Source organism: Dromiciops gliroides, chromosome 2 (genome assembly GCF_019393635.1).
Source record: "Dromiciops gliroides isolate mDroGli1 chromosome 2, mDroGli1.pri, whole genome shotgun sequence".
NCBI lineage: Eukaryota > Metazoa > Chordata > Mammalia > Microbiotheria > Microbiotheriidae > Dromiciops > Dromiciops gliroides.
The window spans coordinates 146,405,212-146,426,881 of NC_057862.1; the positions used below are offsets into that span (position 1 = coordinate 146,405,212).

At 35.8% G+C, this 21,670-nt stretch overlaps 1 protein-coding gene across 1 annotated transcript in view; it reads left to right on the forward strand.

The window, feature by feature from the left end:
* RAB8B (RAB8B, member RAS oncogene family) overlaps positions 1 to 21,670 on the forward strand; it is a 95,027-nt gene that overhangs the window by 43,161 nt on the left and 30,196 nt on the right. The window contains exon 2 of the mRNA XM_043985907.1: positions 19,304 to 19,364. Coding sequence (XP_043841842.1) covers positions 19,304 to 19,364 — 61 coding nt within the window. The remainder of the gene's footprint in view (positions 1 to 19,303; positions 19,365 to 21,670) is intronic.

Here is a 21,670-nt window from a genome sequence, read left to right on the forward strand (position 1 = left end):
AGGAATCTAGGCCTTTCTCTCTCGCTCTTTACCAAATTCTTATTCTCCTTAATAAATGCTTAAAAGTCTAACTCTTGCTAAAGCTTATAATTTATTGGCGACCACTCATTAGATATTTTAGACAGACTAGCTAGAATTTTAACCCTTAACAATTTGAACTCAGGTCCTCCTGAATCCAGGGCCAGTGCTCTACCCACTGCACCACCTAGCAGCCTCTATGCTTTTTTAAATTTAGCTGAAGCACAATAAATTCTGCTTCAGCAGAATTACCTTTCTCTGCTTTATATGTCTCTTGTAAACAACATATTATAGGATTCTGTTTTTTAATCCACTGTGCTATCCACTGTTTATCCTTCTCTCTCTCCCTCTTTTCACCCTATCCTTCCTCACAAGTGTTTTGCTTTTGACTAACACCTTACCTAATCTACCATCCCTTCTATGAGCCCCGCCCCTTATCCCTCTTCCCTCCTACTTCCCTGTAGGGTAAGATAGATTTCTCTACCCAACTGAGTGTCTGTGTTATTCTCTCTTTGAACCAATTCTGATGAGAGTAAGGTTCAAGTGTTTCCCACCATCCCCCAAACCCTGCTTTCCCCTCCATTGTAAATAGGTGTTTCATGCCTCTTTTATGAGATAATTTATCCCATTCTATCTATCTCTCCCTTCCGCTTTTTCCACCCCTTTCTCACCCCTTGGTGTGTGGTGTTTTTGTTTTTTTTATATCATCCCATCATAGTCAACTCAAGTCCATATTCTCTGTCTATGTATATTCCTTCTAACTGCCCTAATAGTGATAAAGTTAAAAGTATCTTAAGTTACAAGGATCATCTTCCCATATAGGAATGTAAACATGCTAACTTTATTGAATTCCTTGTATTTTCTCTAGAAAATCTCTAGATTGAAATGAAATCTCTATTTCATTTAATATCTATTTTTTTCTCCTGAAGGATTATACTAAGTTTTGCTAAGTAGGTGATTCTTGGTTGTAATCCTAGCTCCTTTGCCCCCTGGCATATCATATTCTAAGACCTCCAATCCTTTAATGTAGATGATGCTAAATCTTGTGTTATTTTGACTGTGGCTCCATGACATTTGAATTCTTTCTGGTTGTTTGTGATATTTTCTCCTTGTCCTGGGAGCTCTGGAATTTGGCTATAATATTCCTTGGAGTTTTCATTTTGGGATCTCTTTCAGGACATGATCTGTGGATTCCTTCCATTTCTATTTTACCCTATAGTTCTAGACTATTAGACTAATTTCTTAAAATATAATATCTAGGCTCTTTTTTCCCCCATGGTTTTCAGGTAGTCCAATAATTCTTAAATAATCTCTCCTGGATCTGTTTTCCAGTTCAGGTGTTTTTCCAATGAGATATTTCACATTTTCTTCATTTTTTTTTTTTTGCTTTTGATTTGACTTTATTGTTTCTTGATGATTCATGGAGTCATTGGCTTTCACTTGTCCAATTTTAATTTTTAAGGAATTATTTTATTTAGTGAGTTTTTGTACCTCCTCTTTCATTTGGTCAATTCCACTTTTTTTCCTCTATTCTAAATAATGCTATAATTTATTAAAATAATACCTAAACATGACACAATTAATTTTGAACCATAAACTTATGCGAATGTCCATGTTTCTCTTAATTTATGTACTTAAGTGATAACACTTATTTTTCCATATAGTTTGAATAGCATCATGGACACACAGCAAATACTAAATCAATAAAGCAATAGGGTCAATTCCACTTTTTAAGGAATCATTTTCTTCAATTAATTTTTGTACATCTCTTTCCATTTTTGTGCTTTCTTCACCAAGCTGTTGACCCTTTTTCATGCTTCTCTTATATCACACTTATTTCTTTTTTTTAATTTAGAATTTTATTTTTTTCCAAATTATACGTAAAAACAATTTTAACGTCAGTTTTTAAAACTTTGTTTTTCAAATTCTTCTCCTCTATCCCTATCCCCGCTTAAGAACACAAGCAATTCAATGTAGGTTATACATATGTAATCATGCAAAACATTTCCACATTAGGTTGTGAAATAAAACAGACAAAAAAAAAACCTTAAGAAAAAGGAACTAAAAAAATTATGTCTCAATCTGTATTTAGACACTATCAGTTCTTTCTCTGGAGATGGATTGCATTTTTTATAAGTCCTTCAGAGTTGTCTTGGATCATTGTATTATTGAAAATAGCTGTCATTCACAGCTGATCATCTTACAATATTCCTGTTACTTTGTAAACAGTACATTTCACTTTGCATCAGCTCATGTAAGTTTTTCCAGGTTTTTCTAATAGCATCCTGCTCATCATTTCTTATAGAACAATAGTGTTCCATCATAATCTCATCCCACAATTTGGTCAGCCATTCCCTAATTGATGGGCATCTCCTCAATTTCAAATTCAACTTTTGGATACTGACCTAGTATTGGTATTACTAGGTCAAAAAATATGCATGGTTTTATAGCCCTTTGGCCATAGTTCCAAATTGCTCTACATAATGTTTGAATCAGTTTACAACTTCACCAAGAGTGCATTAATGTGTCATTTCCCCCACATTCCCTACAACATTTGTCATTTTCCTCTGCTGTCCTATTATCTAATCCAATAGGTATGAGGTAATACCCCAGAATTGTTTTGACCCTCATCTCTTCAATCAATAGTGAGTTAGAGCATTTTTTTTCATATAGCTCTAGGATGGCTTTGATTATTTCATTTGAAAACTTCGTATCTTTCGATCATCTATTAATTGGGGAATGGCTCTTATTTTAACAAATTTGACTCAGTTCTCTGTGTTTGAGAAATGAGGCCTGTCAGACGAGTTTTCTTCAAATTTTTTCACAGTTACTATTGCTAACTGTATTTCCCTCCATCCTATTCCCTTCCCATGATATTTACTCTATTTTGTATCTTCTGTCACATTGTCCTCAAAAATGTTTTGCTTCTAACTGCCCTCTCCCCCAATCTACCCTCCCTTCTATCCTCCCCATCCCCTTACCCCTTTCCATTCCTACTTTTCTGCAGTGTAAGATAGATTGCTATACCCAATTGAAAGTGCATGTTATTTCCTCTTTGAGATGATTCTGATAAATAAGGTTCACTCACTCCCCAGCAACTTCCCCATCTTCCCCTCATTATATAAGCTTTTTCTTGTTTCTTTTATGTGAGATATTTTACCCCATTCCACCTCTGCCTTTCCCTTTCTCCTAGTGCATTCATTTCACCCATTAATTTTATTTTTTAAAGATATCATCCCTTCATATTCAACTCATACCTGTGCCCTCTGTCTAAATATACTCCATCCAGCTGCCCTAATAATGAGAAAGTTCTTATGAGTTACAAGTATCATCTTCCCATATAGGAATGTAAATAGTTTAACCTTTTAATATCCTTTTTGATTTATTTTTCCTGTTTACCTTTTTATGCTTCTCTAGGGTCTTGAAAGGGTCTTGTGTTTGAAAGTCAAGTTTTCTATTCAGCTCAGGTCTTTTCATCAAGAATGTCTGAAAGTCTTATTTTCCCCCTGAAATAATCCTTTTTGGTTGTAATCCCATTTCCTTTGTACTCTGGAATATCATATTCCAAGCCCTCCCATCCTTTAATGTACAAGTTGCTAGATCTTGTATTATCTTGACTGTGGCCCCACAATACTTGAATTGTTTCTTTCTGGCTGCTTGCAATATTTTCTCCTTGACCTGATAGCTTTGGAATTTGGCTACAATATTCCTAAAAATTTTAATTTTGGGATCTCTTTCAGGTGGTGATCTGTGGGTTCTTTCAATTTCTATTTTACCTTCTGGTTCTAGAATATCAGGGCAATTTTCCCTGACAATTTCTTGGAAGATTATGTCTAGATTTGTTTTTTTTTTTTTGATCATGGCTTTTAGGTAGTCCAGTAATTTTCAAATTATCTCTCCTGGATCTATTTTCCAAGTCAGTTGTTTTTCCAATGCGATATTTCACATTGCCTTCTATTTTTTCATTCTTTTGGTTTTGCTTTATTGTTTCTTGATTTCTCATAAAGTCATTAACTTCTGTTTGCTCAATCCTATTTTTTTCCTTTCCTTTCCTTTCCTTTTTTTTGTGTGTGTGCGTGAGGCAATTGGGGTTAAGTGACTTGCCCAGGGTCACACAGCTAGTAAGTGTTAAGTGTTAAGTTGGGCTCTGCTACTGGAGTGGAGAGGGCAATGTCCCAAGCTTCAGGTTTTTGGTGCTGTTTTCAGAATTAATTCTGGGGATCTGTAAGTTTTTGATTCTTTCAAGATGGTATGATTTAAAGAGAGATATGTTTACTGCTTTCTTGGTCTATGCTCTGGTCTATGAATGACCACAAGCACTCTTTTACACTTAGACCAGTGACCGGGATTCCTGTTCCCCTATGGCTGCATGTTATCATATACTAGTTATTCTCCCCAGCCTGGGACTATAACTTGAGTCTGTGACCTGGATCCCTGTTTGGTCGAGCAATTGTTTTTTACCCAGTACCAGTAGTGTTCCCTGCAATGTTCTGACCAGTTGTTCAGCCCCATTACAGTCTGTGGGCTGCACAGAGAACTCCACGAGTTGCTGCTGCTGGCTTGCCCTGGAGTTGTGGGCCTCACTGCTGGCTTGTGCCAGGGATCCGGGGCCTTGGGGTCTTGCTGCTGGCTTCCACCAGAGTGGGCTGGGAACAGAGTAGGATTGGCTATTGCTGGTTTGCTTGGGTCACCTACAATAGAGTGCACTGTACTCTCATCTCAATGAGACAGACCTTTCCTGTTGATCTTCTGAGTTGTCTTAGACTGGAAAATTGTTTCACCCCATCTTTTTGTTGGTTCTGCCATTCCAGAATTTGTTTTGAGGCATTATTTAAAGTTGTTTGGAGGGGAATTTGGAAGTGCTCAGTCACCTGAGTTCCTGCTTTACTCTGACATCTTAACTCTGCCCTCCATTAGTCATATAGTTTCTCTGAGACATATCTCTTAGAATTAGTTTGTGTGGAATAAGTTTAATTTCTTATTATCTCTGTTAATTTCCCTTAATGTCATGTTTTGTTCTTGTTTTGCTTTCTGGTATAACATTTCTGGGATGACTTTCCTCACTCCCACTCTATTGCACATATTAGATGGCTAACTACTCTCCCTCATGGATTAAGGAGGGTGACAGTTTTCTTCTTTTATTATTTTCTAACCACCAATTTCTTTCTTAACAACAACAAAAACAGCAACAACAACAACAACAACAACAAATCCCTCTAAAACCTATCCTAAACTTAACATTATACCTCTTTAAATGACCTTTTAAATAAGATGAAATTGCTTACTGTTCTTTTCACCCATTTCAAGAGAAGCTAGAGTGTTATTTTTGCCAGCTTTGGAATTCTAAAAACCCCAAAAATCATGACCTTTGGTTGACTTCTTGAATATTCTCTATGTAGTGGTCTGCCAGCTGGAGGCTTGTAGGCTTTCTTTACAAACATTTGTAAGGAAAAATCCATTCTTTCCCTAAAAATGATATTTGACTTTTTAGTGTAGCAGGTCAGCCTTTAGGGACCTAAGGCTTGTTTACTGACTTATATGTTTTGATTAAGAGCAAGAGAGTCATGAATCTACTAGCTGCTTCTTAATGGCCTGCCTTTAATTTTATTTTAAACCAGAAAAGCTGTCCTATGACTTCAGTAATAAATGAGTTTCTATCATACCCTTAAAAGCCACCACAAATCAAGTAGTTGTTTAATTACAGAAATCAAGGTTCCAAACTTAAGAAACATTTCAATTGTTTCAAAGAGAAAAATGTCTTATCCTAAACTTAACCTTAGATTTCATCTCTATCCCAATAGAAAATTCTTTCATATAAAAAAGAATCATCAAACATATTAATATTCAGTATTTTTTCATCATTGAATGCTGAAATATAATGACCTGGTTTTTTTTTTTAGTTTATGTTTGAAGGACTAAGTTCAAATCGCCTTTTGAACATTTATTACATGCCAGAATATTGTTTGAGATTGAAAGAAATAGAAAGTTTATTCTGGGGGTCTTAACTGGGGGCCATATACTTGTTTTAAAAATATATTTTGGGGGGCAACTAGGTAGCAAAGTGGATAAAGCACCAGCCCTGGATTCAGGAGGACCTGAGTTCAAATCCAGCCTCAGACACTTGACACTTACTAGCTATGTGACCCTGGGCAAGTCACTTAACCCTCATTGCCCTGCAAAAAGAAAATAAATGTGTGTGTGTGTGTGTGTGTATTATAAATTTCTGTGTTTTATTTTATGCATTTTTTTAAAAAAATCATTATTCTGAGAAAGAAATTCAGTCTAGCCTTGGAATTGATACATTGCAAGTACCCTCTACTCCTTTTTTCTCTTCCTCTAATTGGATGACTCCTCCCAGAACCTCCATTTTAGGAAGGCACCTAGGCCAGCCATGTCTCATTCTCCAGGTGGTACTCCACTCCTTTTTGAGCTTCCTTTTATGTGTTATCTTCTCCATTAGAATGTAAAGTCCTTGAGGGTGGTAGGGACTGTCTTTCTTTCTGCCTTTATTTGTATTCCCAGTTTTTAGCACAGTGCCTGGGCACATAGTAAGTACTTAATAAATCTTTGTTAGCTGACACTTGACTGAATCCATAGGCTTTACCAGCCTGCCAGAGGGGTCTGTGACACAAAAAACGTTTAAGAACTTCTGGCTTAGATAAACCTGATTCCTGCCTTTTTGGAGTTTACAAGTTTGATCATCGCCCTCTAAGGATACTGTGTGCCTGACTTTTGCTTATGGTTAAAGTAAATTTTTTTTTCTCACCAACATGCCCTATATAAAAATGCTCTTATTCTTTGGACTAAATACACATAGATGCCTGATGTCTAGTTATGGTGGTATTCTTTATGTCATTGTCATATTTAGTGTCTTACTCCTTTTCTTACACCTAGTCCTATCTAAAATAACTCAGAAAGAATTGAGGAACAGAAACAACACAATAATAGCCATATTTTAAGTTCAATTTCATTTCCCTAAGAAATCACAGTTTCAATTTCTGGCTTATGTTAGGCTTTACAAAGCGCTTTCTCAACAAAAATATTTGATGTAAGTTGTGGAAAGGGTTATTATTTCCATTTTTCAGATGTGGAAACATGCTGAAAAAAGGTGGTAACTTGCCTATGATTAATCAGCTAAGTTGAACCTCAGTCTTCTAACTCCCAAGTCCAGGGTGCTTTTCCCTTCATTTTACAAGACTACATTGTCATTTGAGGTACCCATTTTGGAAGATGAAGACAATTTCTGTGCTTAGTTCTATTATTTTTGTAACTTTGGTTTCCCCTAGAAATTTGATTCTTTATGGTATTTAATTTTTAAATGTAATCTTTAAAGTCAAATTTGAAATTATAAAGGAACCCACATGTTAGATTTTAAGTTATCAGTCACTAAAATATAGTGTAGTAGTATTGTTTAGCTATAGATGATCCAAATTTTAGAAAATGGATTAATGATTAAATGAATGAGTAAGTATTTATTGGTAGATACCTTCAAGGAACTTTACAGTTAATTGATCCATTCTTTCCACATAGTTACTAATTTTTTTTTTTTTTGGTGAGGCAATTGGGGTTAAGTGACTTGCCCAGGGTCACACAACTAGTAACTGTCAAGTGTTTGAGGCCGGATTTGAACGCAAGTCCTCCTGACTCCAGGGCCGGTGCTCTATCCACTGTGCCATCTAGCTGCCCCCACATAGTTACTCTTACTGATCATCTTTTCTGTTAGATAATACATTATTCTATAATTTACTTGAAGAAAAAAAATATAAAAATTAACAATTGAAACAATAGGAGAACAATTGAAAATTAAATTGTGTGATTCTTTAAGAATCTTGGAGTTCAAAGAATTGAGAGATCAGTATGGGCTGGGAAAGATGGTACTTAGGCTATGAAGAATAGATAGGATTATTTTTGGAGTCAATGGGGTTAAGTGATTTGCTCAGGGTCACATAGCTAGTAACTGTTTGAGGCCAGGTTTGAATTCTGGTCCTTCTGACTCCAGGACCCATACACTATCCACTGCACCACTGAACTGCTCCTAGATAGGATTTTTTTTTTTTTTTTTTGGTGAAGCAATTGGGGTTAAGGGACTTGCCTAGGGTCACACAGCTAGTAATTGTTAAGTGTCTGAGGTCGGATTTGAACTCAGGTCCTCCTGAATCCAGGGCCTGTCTTCTATCCACTGTGCCACCTAGATAGGATTTTAATAGAAAAAAGCAGAAGGAGCATTATCTTAGCAGGGAGAACCATATAAATAAGTCACTGAGGCAGAAACAAGTATGATAGGTGTTGGTTGGGGGAGGGATGTATGAAAGGGTAGACAGTGAAGAAAACCTGCCTGATTAGAACTGAGAATCTGTAACTGTGTTGAAAGAGTGGCCCTTCTCTTTTCCAAGGTCAGCACTTCTACTATATGAGATCTCATCCCCTCTTGTCTTCTCTGGTAGATTCCTCTCAATATCATGCCCTTCTGTCTATAACCTTCAGACTTTTCATATCTACTGATTTCTTCTTAGTTGCCTAGAAGCACATTTGATCCTACCATCCTTGCTAGTTATCATCCTGTATCTATTTCCCTTCTCAGCTAAACTCCTTAAAGAAGCCATGTATACTTGGTGCTTTCTCTTCCTCTCCTAAATCCTCTGTAATATGGCATCATTCAACTAAGACTGCTCTATCCAAAGTTACCAATGATTTCTTTTTTTGGGGGGGGGGAGGGCAGGGCAATTAGGGTTAAGTGACTTGCCCAGGGTCATACAGTGTCAAGTGCCTGAGGCTGGATTTGAACTCAGGTCCTCCTGAATTGAGGGCTGGTGCTTTATCCACTGTGCCATCTAGCTGCCCCAACAATGATTTCTTTTTTTTTTTCTTTTTTTCTTTTTTTTTTGCGGGGCAATGGGGGTTAAGTGACTTGCCCAGGGTCACACAGCTAGTAAGTTTCAAGTGTCTGAGGCTGGGTTTGAACTCAGGTACTCCTGAATCCAGGGCCGGTGCTCCAACCTCTGTGCCATCTAGCTGCCCCCAACAATGATTTCTTAATTGCCAAATCTAATGTTCTCTTTTTTGTTTTCTCATTATTCTTCAACTTTCTGCAACATTTGAGATTTGGTCACATCACCTCTAGGATCAAATGTTTGTTTAGCATTTTAATGGAGGGCATCACCTATTAGATTGTGAACTTCTAGGCAGGGACTTACCTTCCTTTGTATCCCCATTATCTAGCACTTAATATATTTTGACTGGTTTACTGACATTTAAGGCACTGCACAAATTAGCCCCTTCCTACCTTTCCAGTCTTATACTTTACTCAGCTTTCTGCACTGTATGATACAGCCATACTTTGCTTTTTCTCACCAACTACATCCTGTCCCCTGATCTAGAGGTTTTCTACATGATGTCCGTCTCAGACCTAGAGTGGCCTCCCTCCTTCCTGCTGTCTCTTAGAATCTTTCAGGATTCCACTTAAAGGTTACCCTCTGGAGATATCTCTTCCCATTCCCCCCAAATGCTAGTTCTTGAATGGATCTAGTTACTTACATGTGGGCTTCCTCAGTATATAAGTGTCTTAAGAGTAGGAAATGCTTGTGCCTCTCTTTGTATCCTCTGTGCTTAGTTCAGTACATGAAACATGGAAAGAACTTAATAAGTGGATATTCCCTGACTATGTTAGAGAATGACAGGTTCGATAAGTAGAGTGGGACCTTGGTGTTTAAAGTAGCTAATTGGGATAGTGCTTAACCTCTTTCAGGTCACTATGACACTATTTACTATCGAGTTGGCAACCTGTGGATTAGGGATTAGTGCCAACAGGTCCAAAGTCAGATTCAAGGTTTACAGTGGCAGTGGCTCTGTTTTCTGGCTCAGAGCTTGAAAATGTTGCTGGCTCAGGGCCCAACTTCTGATTTGGAAGGCCTGGCTAATGAATGTCAGCATATAGCACTTCTAGTTCATTAGGTCATTCTGCCCTGAAACTTCCAGTTGAGTGAAAACTTGCAAGTTGATGGTGAGATCTGTGATTGAGGGCCTGATGGTAGATAATGGGCTACTTTTGAAGCCCAGGCACAGACATATGTTTGTACTAGATTGTACTACATCAGGCATGCAAATTAAATAAAGAGAAAATATATTTAACATAAGAAGCTTATTAAAAATTGTGAATATAATTACTTTTACTATTCTATTTATTTCACAGTTCTGTTATCTTTTCTATAACAGAGCACTGGAATTTGTAGCAGAATTTTGTTCTGTCATCTTACAAAATATCAACTATCTCTTTTATATTTACCAAGTTCTAAAAATAATGCATCTGATATCATGGAATATCAAGAGCCTTAAGAAGGACGAATGACTTATGAGAGCAGCCCCAATGTTTTAAAGTCATCTCTGCTCCACAGTAGCCTCTAGGGAAACCAGAACTGGAATTGTCCAGAGCTAATAATAGAGATTTAAATTCACTTTTGTTTGGACCTAGAGAAACCTCATGGTTTAAAAACCAAGCTACATCTCTAGGTATAATCTAGAGTGGACCCAGACCTCTGGGTTGATTGAGTCTTAGAGGGGCATATGACAGGGGTGGAGAAGGGAGTTTTGGTATTTGTCCCTGTGTGTGTTTTTTAATATGGCATCTCAATTTCAAAGATCTAAGTCAGGCTTTCTAAACAGAACCGTGAAAAATCACAGCCACCATTTTTGTTATTTGTGACAGACACAAACTACTTGTTTACCCTAAGTGTTGGAGAGATAATGATATGCTTACATGTTGTTATGGCAGAATTACTGCAAGGAGTTTTGTATCATAGAAAATTATCTTGAAATCATTCCCCAGCATATCATCCATTATTAATACCTACTTAAAACAGTGAAACATAGAATGTCATCTTTAAATCTTTTCATTAGTCAACTTGATTTTCTTCAAGCATTCCCTTTGGACAGTTAATTTAAGATATAATAACCTTCACTCAGTTGATTTATTCTTTTTGAGGAACTTTTGCCAATTTTCTCTGTTTAAAAAGGGGGGGCAGCTAGGTGGCATGGGTAATGTAACTATGTAACTAAAATGAAAACAGAAAGGGCTCCATTTTCTGTTCTGTAATCTCTATGTGGGAAACCTGTGTTTTAAAGACTAGCATGACTTTCTGTCTTGAGTACTACAGAAGTCTTTTGTTTGTCAGAAGTGGGATTGACTATTTCAGATGGATTTCTGATACACTGAGCTTATACTACTTTCTTCTTGTTAGCTTAGAACTTCAGTTCTAAAGAAGTAAAACTTGATGGTTGTGTTCTTTTTTCAGTTCCTGATGCTCATTAGGATGTTTCCCTCTGCAAACCCATCCTGCTAAATAGGCCTGGATGCCATTCAGGTTGAAAAATACATAATCATTTTCATGTTTCTTAACTTCGTTGCATCACCCATAGATGCACTTCCTGACCAAATGACTATCTTCCGCCCAACCTCAGCAACTGAGAATTGTGACTTCTCTTTGTAGAAATCTTGCCCCAGCTTAATTCTCAGTAGTCTTTAAAATCACTTCTTGTCCAATACGGTAATCACATGATTGGGTGGTTTTCTTTGGTTTTCTTCGTGTTTTTAACCTGCAGTTACAATTAGAGTATTGCTGAGTCAGTTTAGTGAAATTCTTAAGTAGAGAACTGTATAAATAAGTATATTTAAGTATACAGTGTTAAGCCATGACAGGGGTGTGTGTGTGTGTAGAGATATATATTGCCCTTGGAATGAGCTGAGACAATTCCCCTTTACCCCCGCCCCAGGAATTAGATTTCTTTTTCCCCCATTGCAATCTGTTCTTCAAAAACAACAGGGGGCAGCTAGGTGGTGTAGTGCACTAGCCCTGGATTCAGGAGGACCTGAGTTCAAATCTAACCTCAGACGGTTGGCACTTATTAGCTGTGTGACCCTGGGCAAGTCACTTAACCCTCATTGCCCTGTAAAAAAAACAAACCAAAAACATTAGAGAAGGGCAAGTGTTACTTTAGGGGAAGCTAGGTGGCACAGTGGATAAAGAACCAGCCCTGGATTCAGGAGGACCTGAGTTCAAATCCAGGCTCAGACACTTGACACTTACTAGCTGTGTGACCTTGGGCAAGTCACTTAACCCTCATTGCTCTGAAAATTTTTTAAATCCCCAAACAATTGTATTAGATGAAGATCATTAATAAATTATAGTATACATTAATTATAGAAATCCATATTTTCAAGCTTCTCCCTTCTCCCATATTTCTAACTAAAGTTGTACTTTTCTCCCTCCTTGTCTTTTGTGTGGCTTCTCTGGCTTCCTTAGTCTCTGCTAAAATTCCCCTTTCTGACAGAAGAATTTTCCAGTCTTTCTTAATGCTAATGTCTTTCCTCTAAGGTTATCTCCAATTTGACCTGTGTATAGTTTGTACATACTTGTTTGCATGTTGTCTCTCATGTTAGATTGTGAGTTCCTTAAGGGTGGGACCTATGTTTTTGCCTTTGTATCCCTGATGCTTTAACACAGTGCTTTGGGTTTTATTGGCCAGGGAGGGGGAGGGGGAGTGTTGTTCAATTATTTCCAACTCCTTGTGACTGCTTTTTTAAAGTTTTCTTGGCAAAGGGACCAGAGTGGTTTGCCAATTCCTTCTCTACATTGCTCATTTTATAAATAAGAAACTTAGGCAAACAGGGTTAAGTGACTTGCTCAGGGTCACACAGCCAGGAAGTATCTGAGGCCAGATTTGAACTCATGAAGATAAGTCTTCCTGACTCCAAGTCCAACACTCTGTTCACTGCCTAGCACATGGTAGGGGCTTAATAAATGCTTGCTAACTTGACTTGAGCTATGAATAAATAGCACATCATTAACTGAATTTTAATTACCTTTGTAAACCCAGAGGCCCTTTTGCTGATATTAGCAAACAAAATGAAACAGTAAAGTAAGACAAATGGACTCAGAAGAGCAAAGTGTTATAGATGATCAATTTAGTGGATAATCAACTCCCCAACTGAGGGTGAAGTTATGTTGTTTCCTCAAGTTCTTTTGTAAATCAGTGGTTTGGCACTCAAAACACGTTTTCTAATAGGTATAATGTGTAACACAACAGGGTATTAGGCCAGTCCACAAAAGCCTGATTAATATGCTTTAAATATATAATAATAGTAATAATAATACAAATAATACACTTAATCACTGAGTGTAACATTATTTCTATAATGGAAAGTACATTCCAAGTTCATTTCTAGGTATCCAGATACATTGGCTCTGTTAGACAGAGGTTTCGAAACTAGACAAAAAGTTTTTGTCAGTGTGATATTGGATGATTGTATAGAATGCCTTTATTTAAATAGGCTCTTGAGAATGTAGTTTGGCCTGGTGTTGTATGGATGTCAGTAAAGAACATAAAGGCCCCTAAAGAATATTTTGACACTGCATTCATTTTTATATTTTATATAGTTATTACTTGTGTTCTTGGGAATACATGGTTTTAAATTAGCTATGGGATATGGGGGGAAATAACTGATGAAGCTTTTTACCATTTGGTCCAGACTAAAGTGATATAATCCATCAGTGATAGCTAATGACTGATGTTTCAGGCTGAAGCAAAAGACTTGTCCTTTGCATCTCTCTAGATACATAATATCACCTGTCTGTTTCACAGAGCCAGACAAAGTGGTACAATTCCTGTGACCCTGTTGTGGTGAAGAACTTTTTATCACTCCAGATGAGGAAATGGTGCTTTTGAGACAGATTTCTCTCTCTCTCTCAATATATTTAATTGGCTTGTTTTATTAGACTATGTATGTATTTTAGGATATATATATATATATGTATATATATATATATATATATATATATGTATATATATATATATATATATATGTATATATATATATATATATATATATATATAAAATACAATTTGAGATCTTGTTTTATAGCATATTTTACTTATATCAGAATTAGAGGTTTTAGAGTAGAAGAAATTTGAATATAAAAATGAGCTAATACATGCAAAGTGCTTTACCAACATTAAATTAGCACTATACAAATGTTGATATCATTAATGGTGGTAGTAGAAGAAAGGAAGGAAAGCAGAAGGAAAGAGGAAGGGAAGGAAAGACAGAAAGATGAGTTGTTTTTATTGCCTAATTGGAAAATATCTTTCTTTTATGCCACTTATGTTGATTTTTCTCTCGTCCTTTCACTTGCTTATGTTCCATCTGTTTGTTTTAACCTTGTTAGTCAGCAATAGCTTGTTATAATTACCCATCTGTTACACTAGCCATGGTAGATTGTAAGTGCCGCTTAATTTTACAAGAAGTTTAGTGACAGCGATACTGGTTTGCATCAATAGGCTAACAGGATCCTTAACATTGTGAGTTGCACATCTGGCACTGCTTTCGTTTTGGATTGAGTAGTAGAATGACTTCAGTTTTTTCCACTACAGGCATTAGTTTATGCATTTTTAAAAGAATGTTCTCTTTCTCAATAGCTGAATCATACTGACTAGGCAAAGCAGATTGTTTGATTTTATATCTTTGGGAAGGGTATAAAAATAATATTTACATGGGTAGGGTGACTTTGAAACTCTTCCTGGAAAACAATGAGGCAGGTAATAATTGTTTCAGATCCAGTATGCATCCTAGCTTCTATTCTTTTAAGTTTTCTTTTTGGTAAAATCTAATTCAGTAGTTCTGTTTGGCTTTGTTATTCTTTATGTGGAATATTTTTACACGTTTTTACTCATTTCAGAATTAATGGAAAGTGTGATACATATTCAATGCTTTGGTCCAAAGAATTAGTTTCAGTATATATTGGAGGAAATGTCATTGACGTGTTATTTTTTCCAGTGATGATTTTGTTGACTTACCAGTTGGGCTTACTTAAAGCAGAGGATCATAAAGACAGTGATTTTACTTCATCTTTTAGTTTTGAAGGGACCCAGCTTAGATGAAAGTCATATGTGGTCCTTATGCAGAAAGTATAAACAAGGAAATCCCCTGTTTAGAAGATTAATAGACTCAAGTGGTTTTCTAGTTTTTAAGGTACATTGTCTAAGAAACAATAAATTAAGAAAACAAATAACAAACTTAAGTAGTATTGTTTTTGGAGTTTTTATTGCAGGTTATCATGAATTTATGATAGGGAAAGAAACTGAAGTCTTAGGAATATTTAAAGCCTTTATTCTGCAAGGAATTTTATATCAGAATTTGTGTATTTGACAAAATATAAATGCTTTTCAAGATATTTTACAAAAGTTAAATATTTGTTTAACGATCAGCTCAAAAGCTAATATTTTGACATTGGCATGCATAATACTACTTTCAGATTGAGTATGTGTTAGTTACATATTTAATTTTGAATGTGTAAAATTTGTGAGAGACTTGTCATGCATCAAATTTGTCATCCTCATATGATAATAGAAATACCAAATAAATTTTGCTGACTGGATGTGCAAGTTAAAAAAAACAACCTTTTCTAGATGTTTCAGCATTCTTATTAGAATTTTTTCACAACAATATGATTGCATTTTATTTTGCTATTCACATTTTGATGCTTTTAGTGTTTTAGAGATCCTTTGTTTGCAACTGGGTATGTAATTATATTTTTATTATTGTCGTGTGATTTATCTCCTATTAGAAATTTTGAGAGTTGAGTAGATAATTTACCTTTTAATCTGTAATCTGCCTTGAGTTACCTAGATATATTACTAATTTTAATGTTTTAGCATTTAGTTTTCATATTGTCTGGAATTGACAAAGTTTGGTCAGTCCCAGCTCAGAACAAAAATAAAGAAATCCTTTCATATGTATAATTCATATATTAATTTTTGCATCTCGCTATCATGCTTTGAATTTGCTGTTATAGCTGATCCATCCTCGATAGCTAGTATTGCATTTAATTTAGTACTAAATAGAAAACCACTATTGAAATGAACAGATAGAACCTGTTCCACAGGAAGTGGTAATACATGTCACTATCAATTTATGTTTTAAACATAGTTCAGTTTGCCATTTCCTATTCACAAAATAAATGGACAGAGGAATTAATTCTAGTTCATTTTATTTTCTTTAGTTTTCTGATTATGTGTTTGGTATTCATTGTTTCCTTTCAAGTAGAAACTGTTTGCTGGATACTTAAGTTAATTTATTTATAAACAACCTTTTTCTCTATTGTGGTCAGATTAAACTCAATTGGAAATGATTAGTCTGTTCATGTTTATTCCAAGTTAATACTAAAAATTCAGCCAAGTTTTCTTTTTGGGGATTTCTAATAGAAATCTGGGAGTCCCAAGTGATTTTCCTCAGAAAAATGTTGAGTGATGTAACAAACAAGATAAATAGGTACATTGTGAAAACAAGCTATTCTAAATATTACATGTCAACTCGAAAATTAATAAAACAATCAATATAACAAAATTAAGGTCTTTAATCAGAGCAGAGGAGTTGCAGTTCTAGGCATTTCTTAGCAGATGCTAAGAATGCCTAAAGATGGGGTAACTAGGGGAAGGGTTTATATGGGGTAACAAGCAAGGGGGAAGAGATTGTCTCTGGAAAAAGTTAAGTTTCTCACAGATAGAATCTTTATAATGCAAGAGAACCTTTTGTATAGTAAGCTAAAGTCCAGGAAGTAAGCCAGAGAAACCCTAGGAGGGGATAGTTTTCAAGATCCATAAAACAAAGTCTGGAATTGACAAAGTTTGGTCAGTTCCAGGCAATTCATTGGCTTGGGAATGGAGACAAGGAGAAGATCAGTCAGTTTATAGTAAATTGTGTTTGTCACAATGAATGGTTCCATTAATAATTATTTAGTGCAAATAAAATTTTGAAATCTATTTTTTCTATGCAAAAGATTATTAAAATCCTATTTCTTAAGGGACAGATTTAAAATTTAGTCCATAACTTATCTCATAAATTTCACTTCACATTTGCTACATATAAAGTATTTCAGGTATTTAAAAATATTTTTAAATTCTGTTTATAAATATAAAACAAAATGTATGTGTTGGCAAAATTATTAAAACTCGAGATCTATAACCTAAAGATTAACAAAGGCTGCTATGAATTTTTGCCAACTTTAATAAAATCTTTAGTAAGGAAGTGTAACATTTTAGCCCTTCAAAGTGTATGTATATATATTTGTTTTGTTTTTGCAAAGTATATTTTATTAATGACTGGTAAACTATTTTCTCTGTTTCTTGGGGACTCTGAAATCTAAACAGACAAAACTATTTTTACTTATCTTCCCATGGATCATAATCATCAATAATATATCAAAAGTAATTTTGCAGTATTTTTTGGTTTATAAAAAAATGTTTAGTGCATTCACTCATATATTTAGAGCTTGAAAGAACCTTAGAGATGATACAGTCCTGAGGTCAAACAGACCCCAAAACTCCCCAATGTGGCCAGAACCAGATTAAAATGTAATTGGAGGGCAGCTAGGTGGCGCGGTGGATAGAGCACTGGCCCTGGATTCAGGAGGACCTGAGTTCAAATCTAGCCTCAGACACTTGACACTTACTAGCTGTGTGACTCTGGGCAAGTCATTTGACCCCAATTGCCTTACCCCCCAAAAAATGTAATTGGAAAATGTTTAATAAAATGAATAAAAATACAGTGCAATAGAGATAATGTTAATTTGTGGCCTTTTAAGTCCATATACAGCCACTGGGATCCATTTCTATTTGAGTTTGACACCACTGATCTAGTCCATTGCCTTCACTTTATAGATGAGAAAACTGAAGCTCAGAGAAGCTCAGTGACTTGCCCAACATCACACAAGGGAAGCAGTGAGCCTTCCTTATCCTAGGATTTAGTCCTTGCTCTGCCACCAGACTAGTTCACTTTGCTGGCATATTCTATCTTACCGCCTATGCATGGGTGACCCCTAGTCCTATCTTCATTCTCTTTTCTTGCTTGAAATCTTATCAACTAACTTGCATTCAATTGACAGTACTATGCCAATGATTCAGAAATCTACATATGATGTCTTAATTACCATATCTAATTTTTTTCCCCAATCCTTGTTCTTGATCTCTCTCCAACCTTTGATATTATTGATCACCCTCTTCTTCTTTTCTTCTTCTTTTTTAAACTTCTATCTAGGTTTGGTTTTTTGATATTGCTCTTTCCTGGTTCTACTGTCTATCTGACCCTTCTTAGTCTCCTTTGCTGCATCTTCATCCAGGTCACACCCACAAACCATAGAGGTCCCCCAGTGCTCTGTACTTGGCCATGTTAACTACCTATGGGATTTACTTTAGTCATCTCTTCAGCTACCTTGAATTCAATTATCTCTATGTAGATGTTTCTCAGATTTGTTTATCCAGCCATAACCTCTCTCCTGACCTTCAGTATTTCATCTCCAGCTGTCTATTGGAATGAACTTTTTAAGTGTTCATAGCATTAGAGGTCAAAAAAGGGAGGCTAAAATGCCTGTGTCCTAAATAGCTTTCCCATACTGTCAGATCTGCTGATTGTCTTTGGGCGTAATACAAGTAACTAAGGCTAGGTAGTTAGATTCTATCATGAAGACTATTGCAGTGGTACATAGAAATATCAATACAATATATCCTAACTCTATAGTAAAAGAAAGGACTTTGTTTTTTTAATAGCTTTTTGAACTTAGCTATTCATTTATTCAAAATTCATTTTTTTTTTGTTTTTGTTTTTTTTAGTGAGGCAATTGGGGTTAAGTGACTTGCCCAGGGTCACACAGCTAGTAAGTGTTAAGTGTCTGAGGCTGGATTTGAACTCAGGTCCTCCTGATTCCAGGGCCGGTGCTCTATCCACTGCACCACCTAGCTGCCCAAAAATTCATTTTTAAAAAATTATGTACAGTACATTAGTGTTAGGGGATGAAAGAAACAAAAAGATTAAACAGACTTGGCTCTTTCCTTGAGGGAACTTATGCTTTAGTTATAGAGCTAAAGTGGTCAGATCAGAAAAGAGAAAGGTAAAGTCTTGGAGAGTTCTACTTCTTTTACCAGGAAAAAAAAAATCAGAATTTAAGCCAACATTGGCATCTGTTTCAGGAACAGGGATCTTTATCTGTGTATTGCATTTATCTAGAGATATTAAAGTTTGCAATATACCATATTTCATGTGTGTTGAATTCTCTGCAAAGTGGTTGACATTCCATTCTTCAGCATGAGTTATATTATTCAAAGAAAACATACAATTCACACCCTCTTGGTGTGCACATTTTCTGGTGCGTTGGAGAATACTAAATTCAATGGAAATCTTTGTTTTTTTCTTGGAAACTTAACCATAAATATATATATATATATATTTTTTTTTTAACAGGAATTGACTTTAAAATAAGAACAATAGAGCTGGATGGAAAGAAAATCAAACTGCAAATATGGTAAGTCATGCACAAGTACACCCCCATTAGCTTAATCAGGAATATGAACAATATCCCATAATGACAAAAGCATCTTAATTTTATCTGATAGTATTAGAGAAAACTAAGAAAGTACTGGATACTGTATTCTGAGTTCAGTTAAAACAAAGGCCTTCAAATGTGGAAAAAGATTTTGTTTTCTTTTTTTAATCTTTCTAGATACCTACACATCCTACTCACACAGCAAGTGCTAAGTAGCTACAGCAGTGAGACTAGATAATTTTATGATGGAAATAACTCTTTTCACTTTTGAACCTGAATAGAGGTGAACATTGGAATGGGAGATGTGGAAAAGTCTAGTACCATTTCCCATCTCTATTCCCACTGTAAGTGAAAAGGAATGAGGTATATCTATAGGTTTATAGCTAAATGTTTCTCTATCGTGATCACTTACCTTTTACTTTTGTGTTTAGCTATTAGTTAGGTGGCTAACTGGATAAGAGTACTGGGCCTAAAATCAGGAAGACCTGAATTTAAATCCAGTCTCACACACTTACTAGCTGTGTGACCCTCGGCAAATCACTTAACCTCTGTCTACCTTAATCCACTGGAGAAGAAAATAGCAAACCACTCCAGTATCTTTGCCAAGAAAACCCCATGGACAGTATTGGCATGATATGATCCATGGGGTCATGAAGAGTTTGACATAACTGAACAACTGAACAATAACTGTGTATTCCTGAGGAATTTATCAACACTTAGTTAACTAAGGGCCCAGAATTGAATAGGGAAAGGAGGATAATCTTGGATTGTTGCAGTCTGCTTTTAATGCCTCAAAGCTTCCCCTTGGAACACCAGTATTCTATTGGTGACACAGTGATTCTATATGACTTTGAAACATGGAATAATACTTTCTTCAAAGAACTTGTTTCACATCCAGAGGGCAGTGGAAAGCTGTATGGTGAGTTTGTGTAGGGTCAGCAACGAAAAATTTTTTACAAAAGTAGAGTGAGTAAAACATACTCATAAAATTATCTACAGTCAGAAAGGGAAGTGGACCAGTAACGTAACAAAAAAGAGAGCCAACAGGTGGATAGTCTGAGTGCTATCTTGGTACCCATGCAATATAAACAAATCTAGAGGAAGAATCCTAATATTTTAAATGGACCTTATGTGGAAAATTTGGGGGGAAATGTGGATAAGAATCTTGAAGGATGAGAAAGCATGGATGGGTTGCAGTCTGCACTGTTGCACTGACAGCCATGCATCCATCCAAATAATTAACTAAGATGGTTCTTATAAATTGACAAATTAAATGGTTTTCTCTTCAGGGCAAAAGCCAATTGTTCCTGTCTTCATAGAATCATAAATATCACAGCTGAAAGAGACCTTGGAGATAGCTAGTTTAATTTGCACATAAAGAAAACTGATTCCAGAAAGGATATGTTGCTCAAGGTCACATAGCCAGCTAGTCACAGAGTCAGGTTTCCCAACTCCCAGGCCAAGGCTTTTTCCATCAGACCATGCTGTCTTCATTGGAACCACAGCATTGACAACATAGGTTTTTCCTTTAATAATTTAGTAACCAGTGTTACTGGTGCATACATACTCTGCCTGGCACAAAAGTTCTAAGTGCATCACTAGTCATTCTTTGAACCTTGAAACATTTAATTCTTGATTTTAACATAATGAAATCTCTTTCCTTTATATACTATCCTGTGTGTTTTGGAAGAGAAAGAATTCCCAATCCCATGTCCTTATAATTCTGGGTATGGGAACAAGGAAACATGGACGCAGTAATCTTTAAGAATTTGTTTATAAGCAGACAATTACAGGTTAAAGAGGTAGTTGAATTATATTTCCAAGGTTGCTTTCTACTGATATCCTTAGAATGAGCATGATTTTGTGCTTTATCACCTCCACTAGCAACCAATTCTACATTTAAACCTCCAGCCTCTCACTTCTCTTGACCAATAAATCTGATGAGGCTGTTCCAAAATATTTGTTCTTTCTTCCTCCCATTGATTTTCATTCCTATGTTCTTCCCCTCATATCTGGTTTTTTAACCATATATCAAAGAGATGTTTCAATTTTCTAATAGATATAACCAATTTCCCTCAAGATGTATAGACCTTAGGTCTGCACTACTGGTTTTTGTTTGTTTGATTTTGGTTTTTTTGTGTGCATCTTGCAATCTGCAAGTGCCTTTTAATGCTACTTAGTTCCTCTGAGTCCAGGGAGTTAGTAATTTCTAGATACAAGTAGCAAATTTTGGGACACTGATTTTCCCAAATGTCAAGAAAATCTGACTTCTCACTAGATGTTTC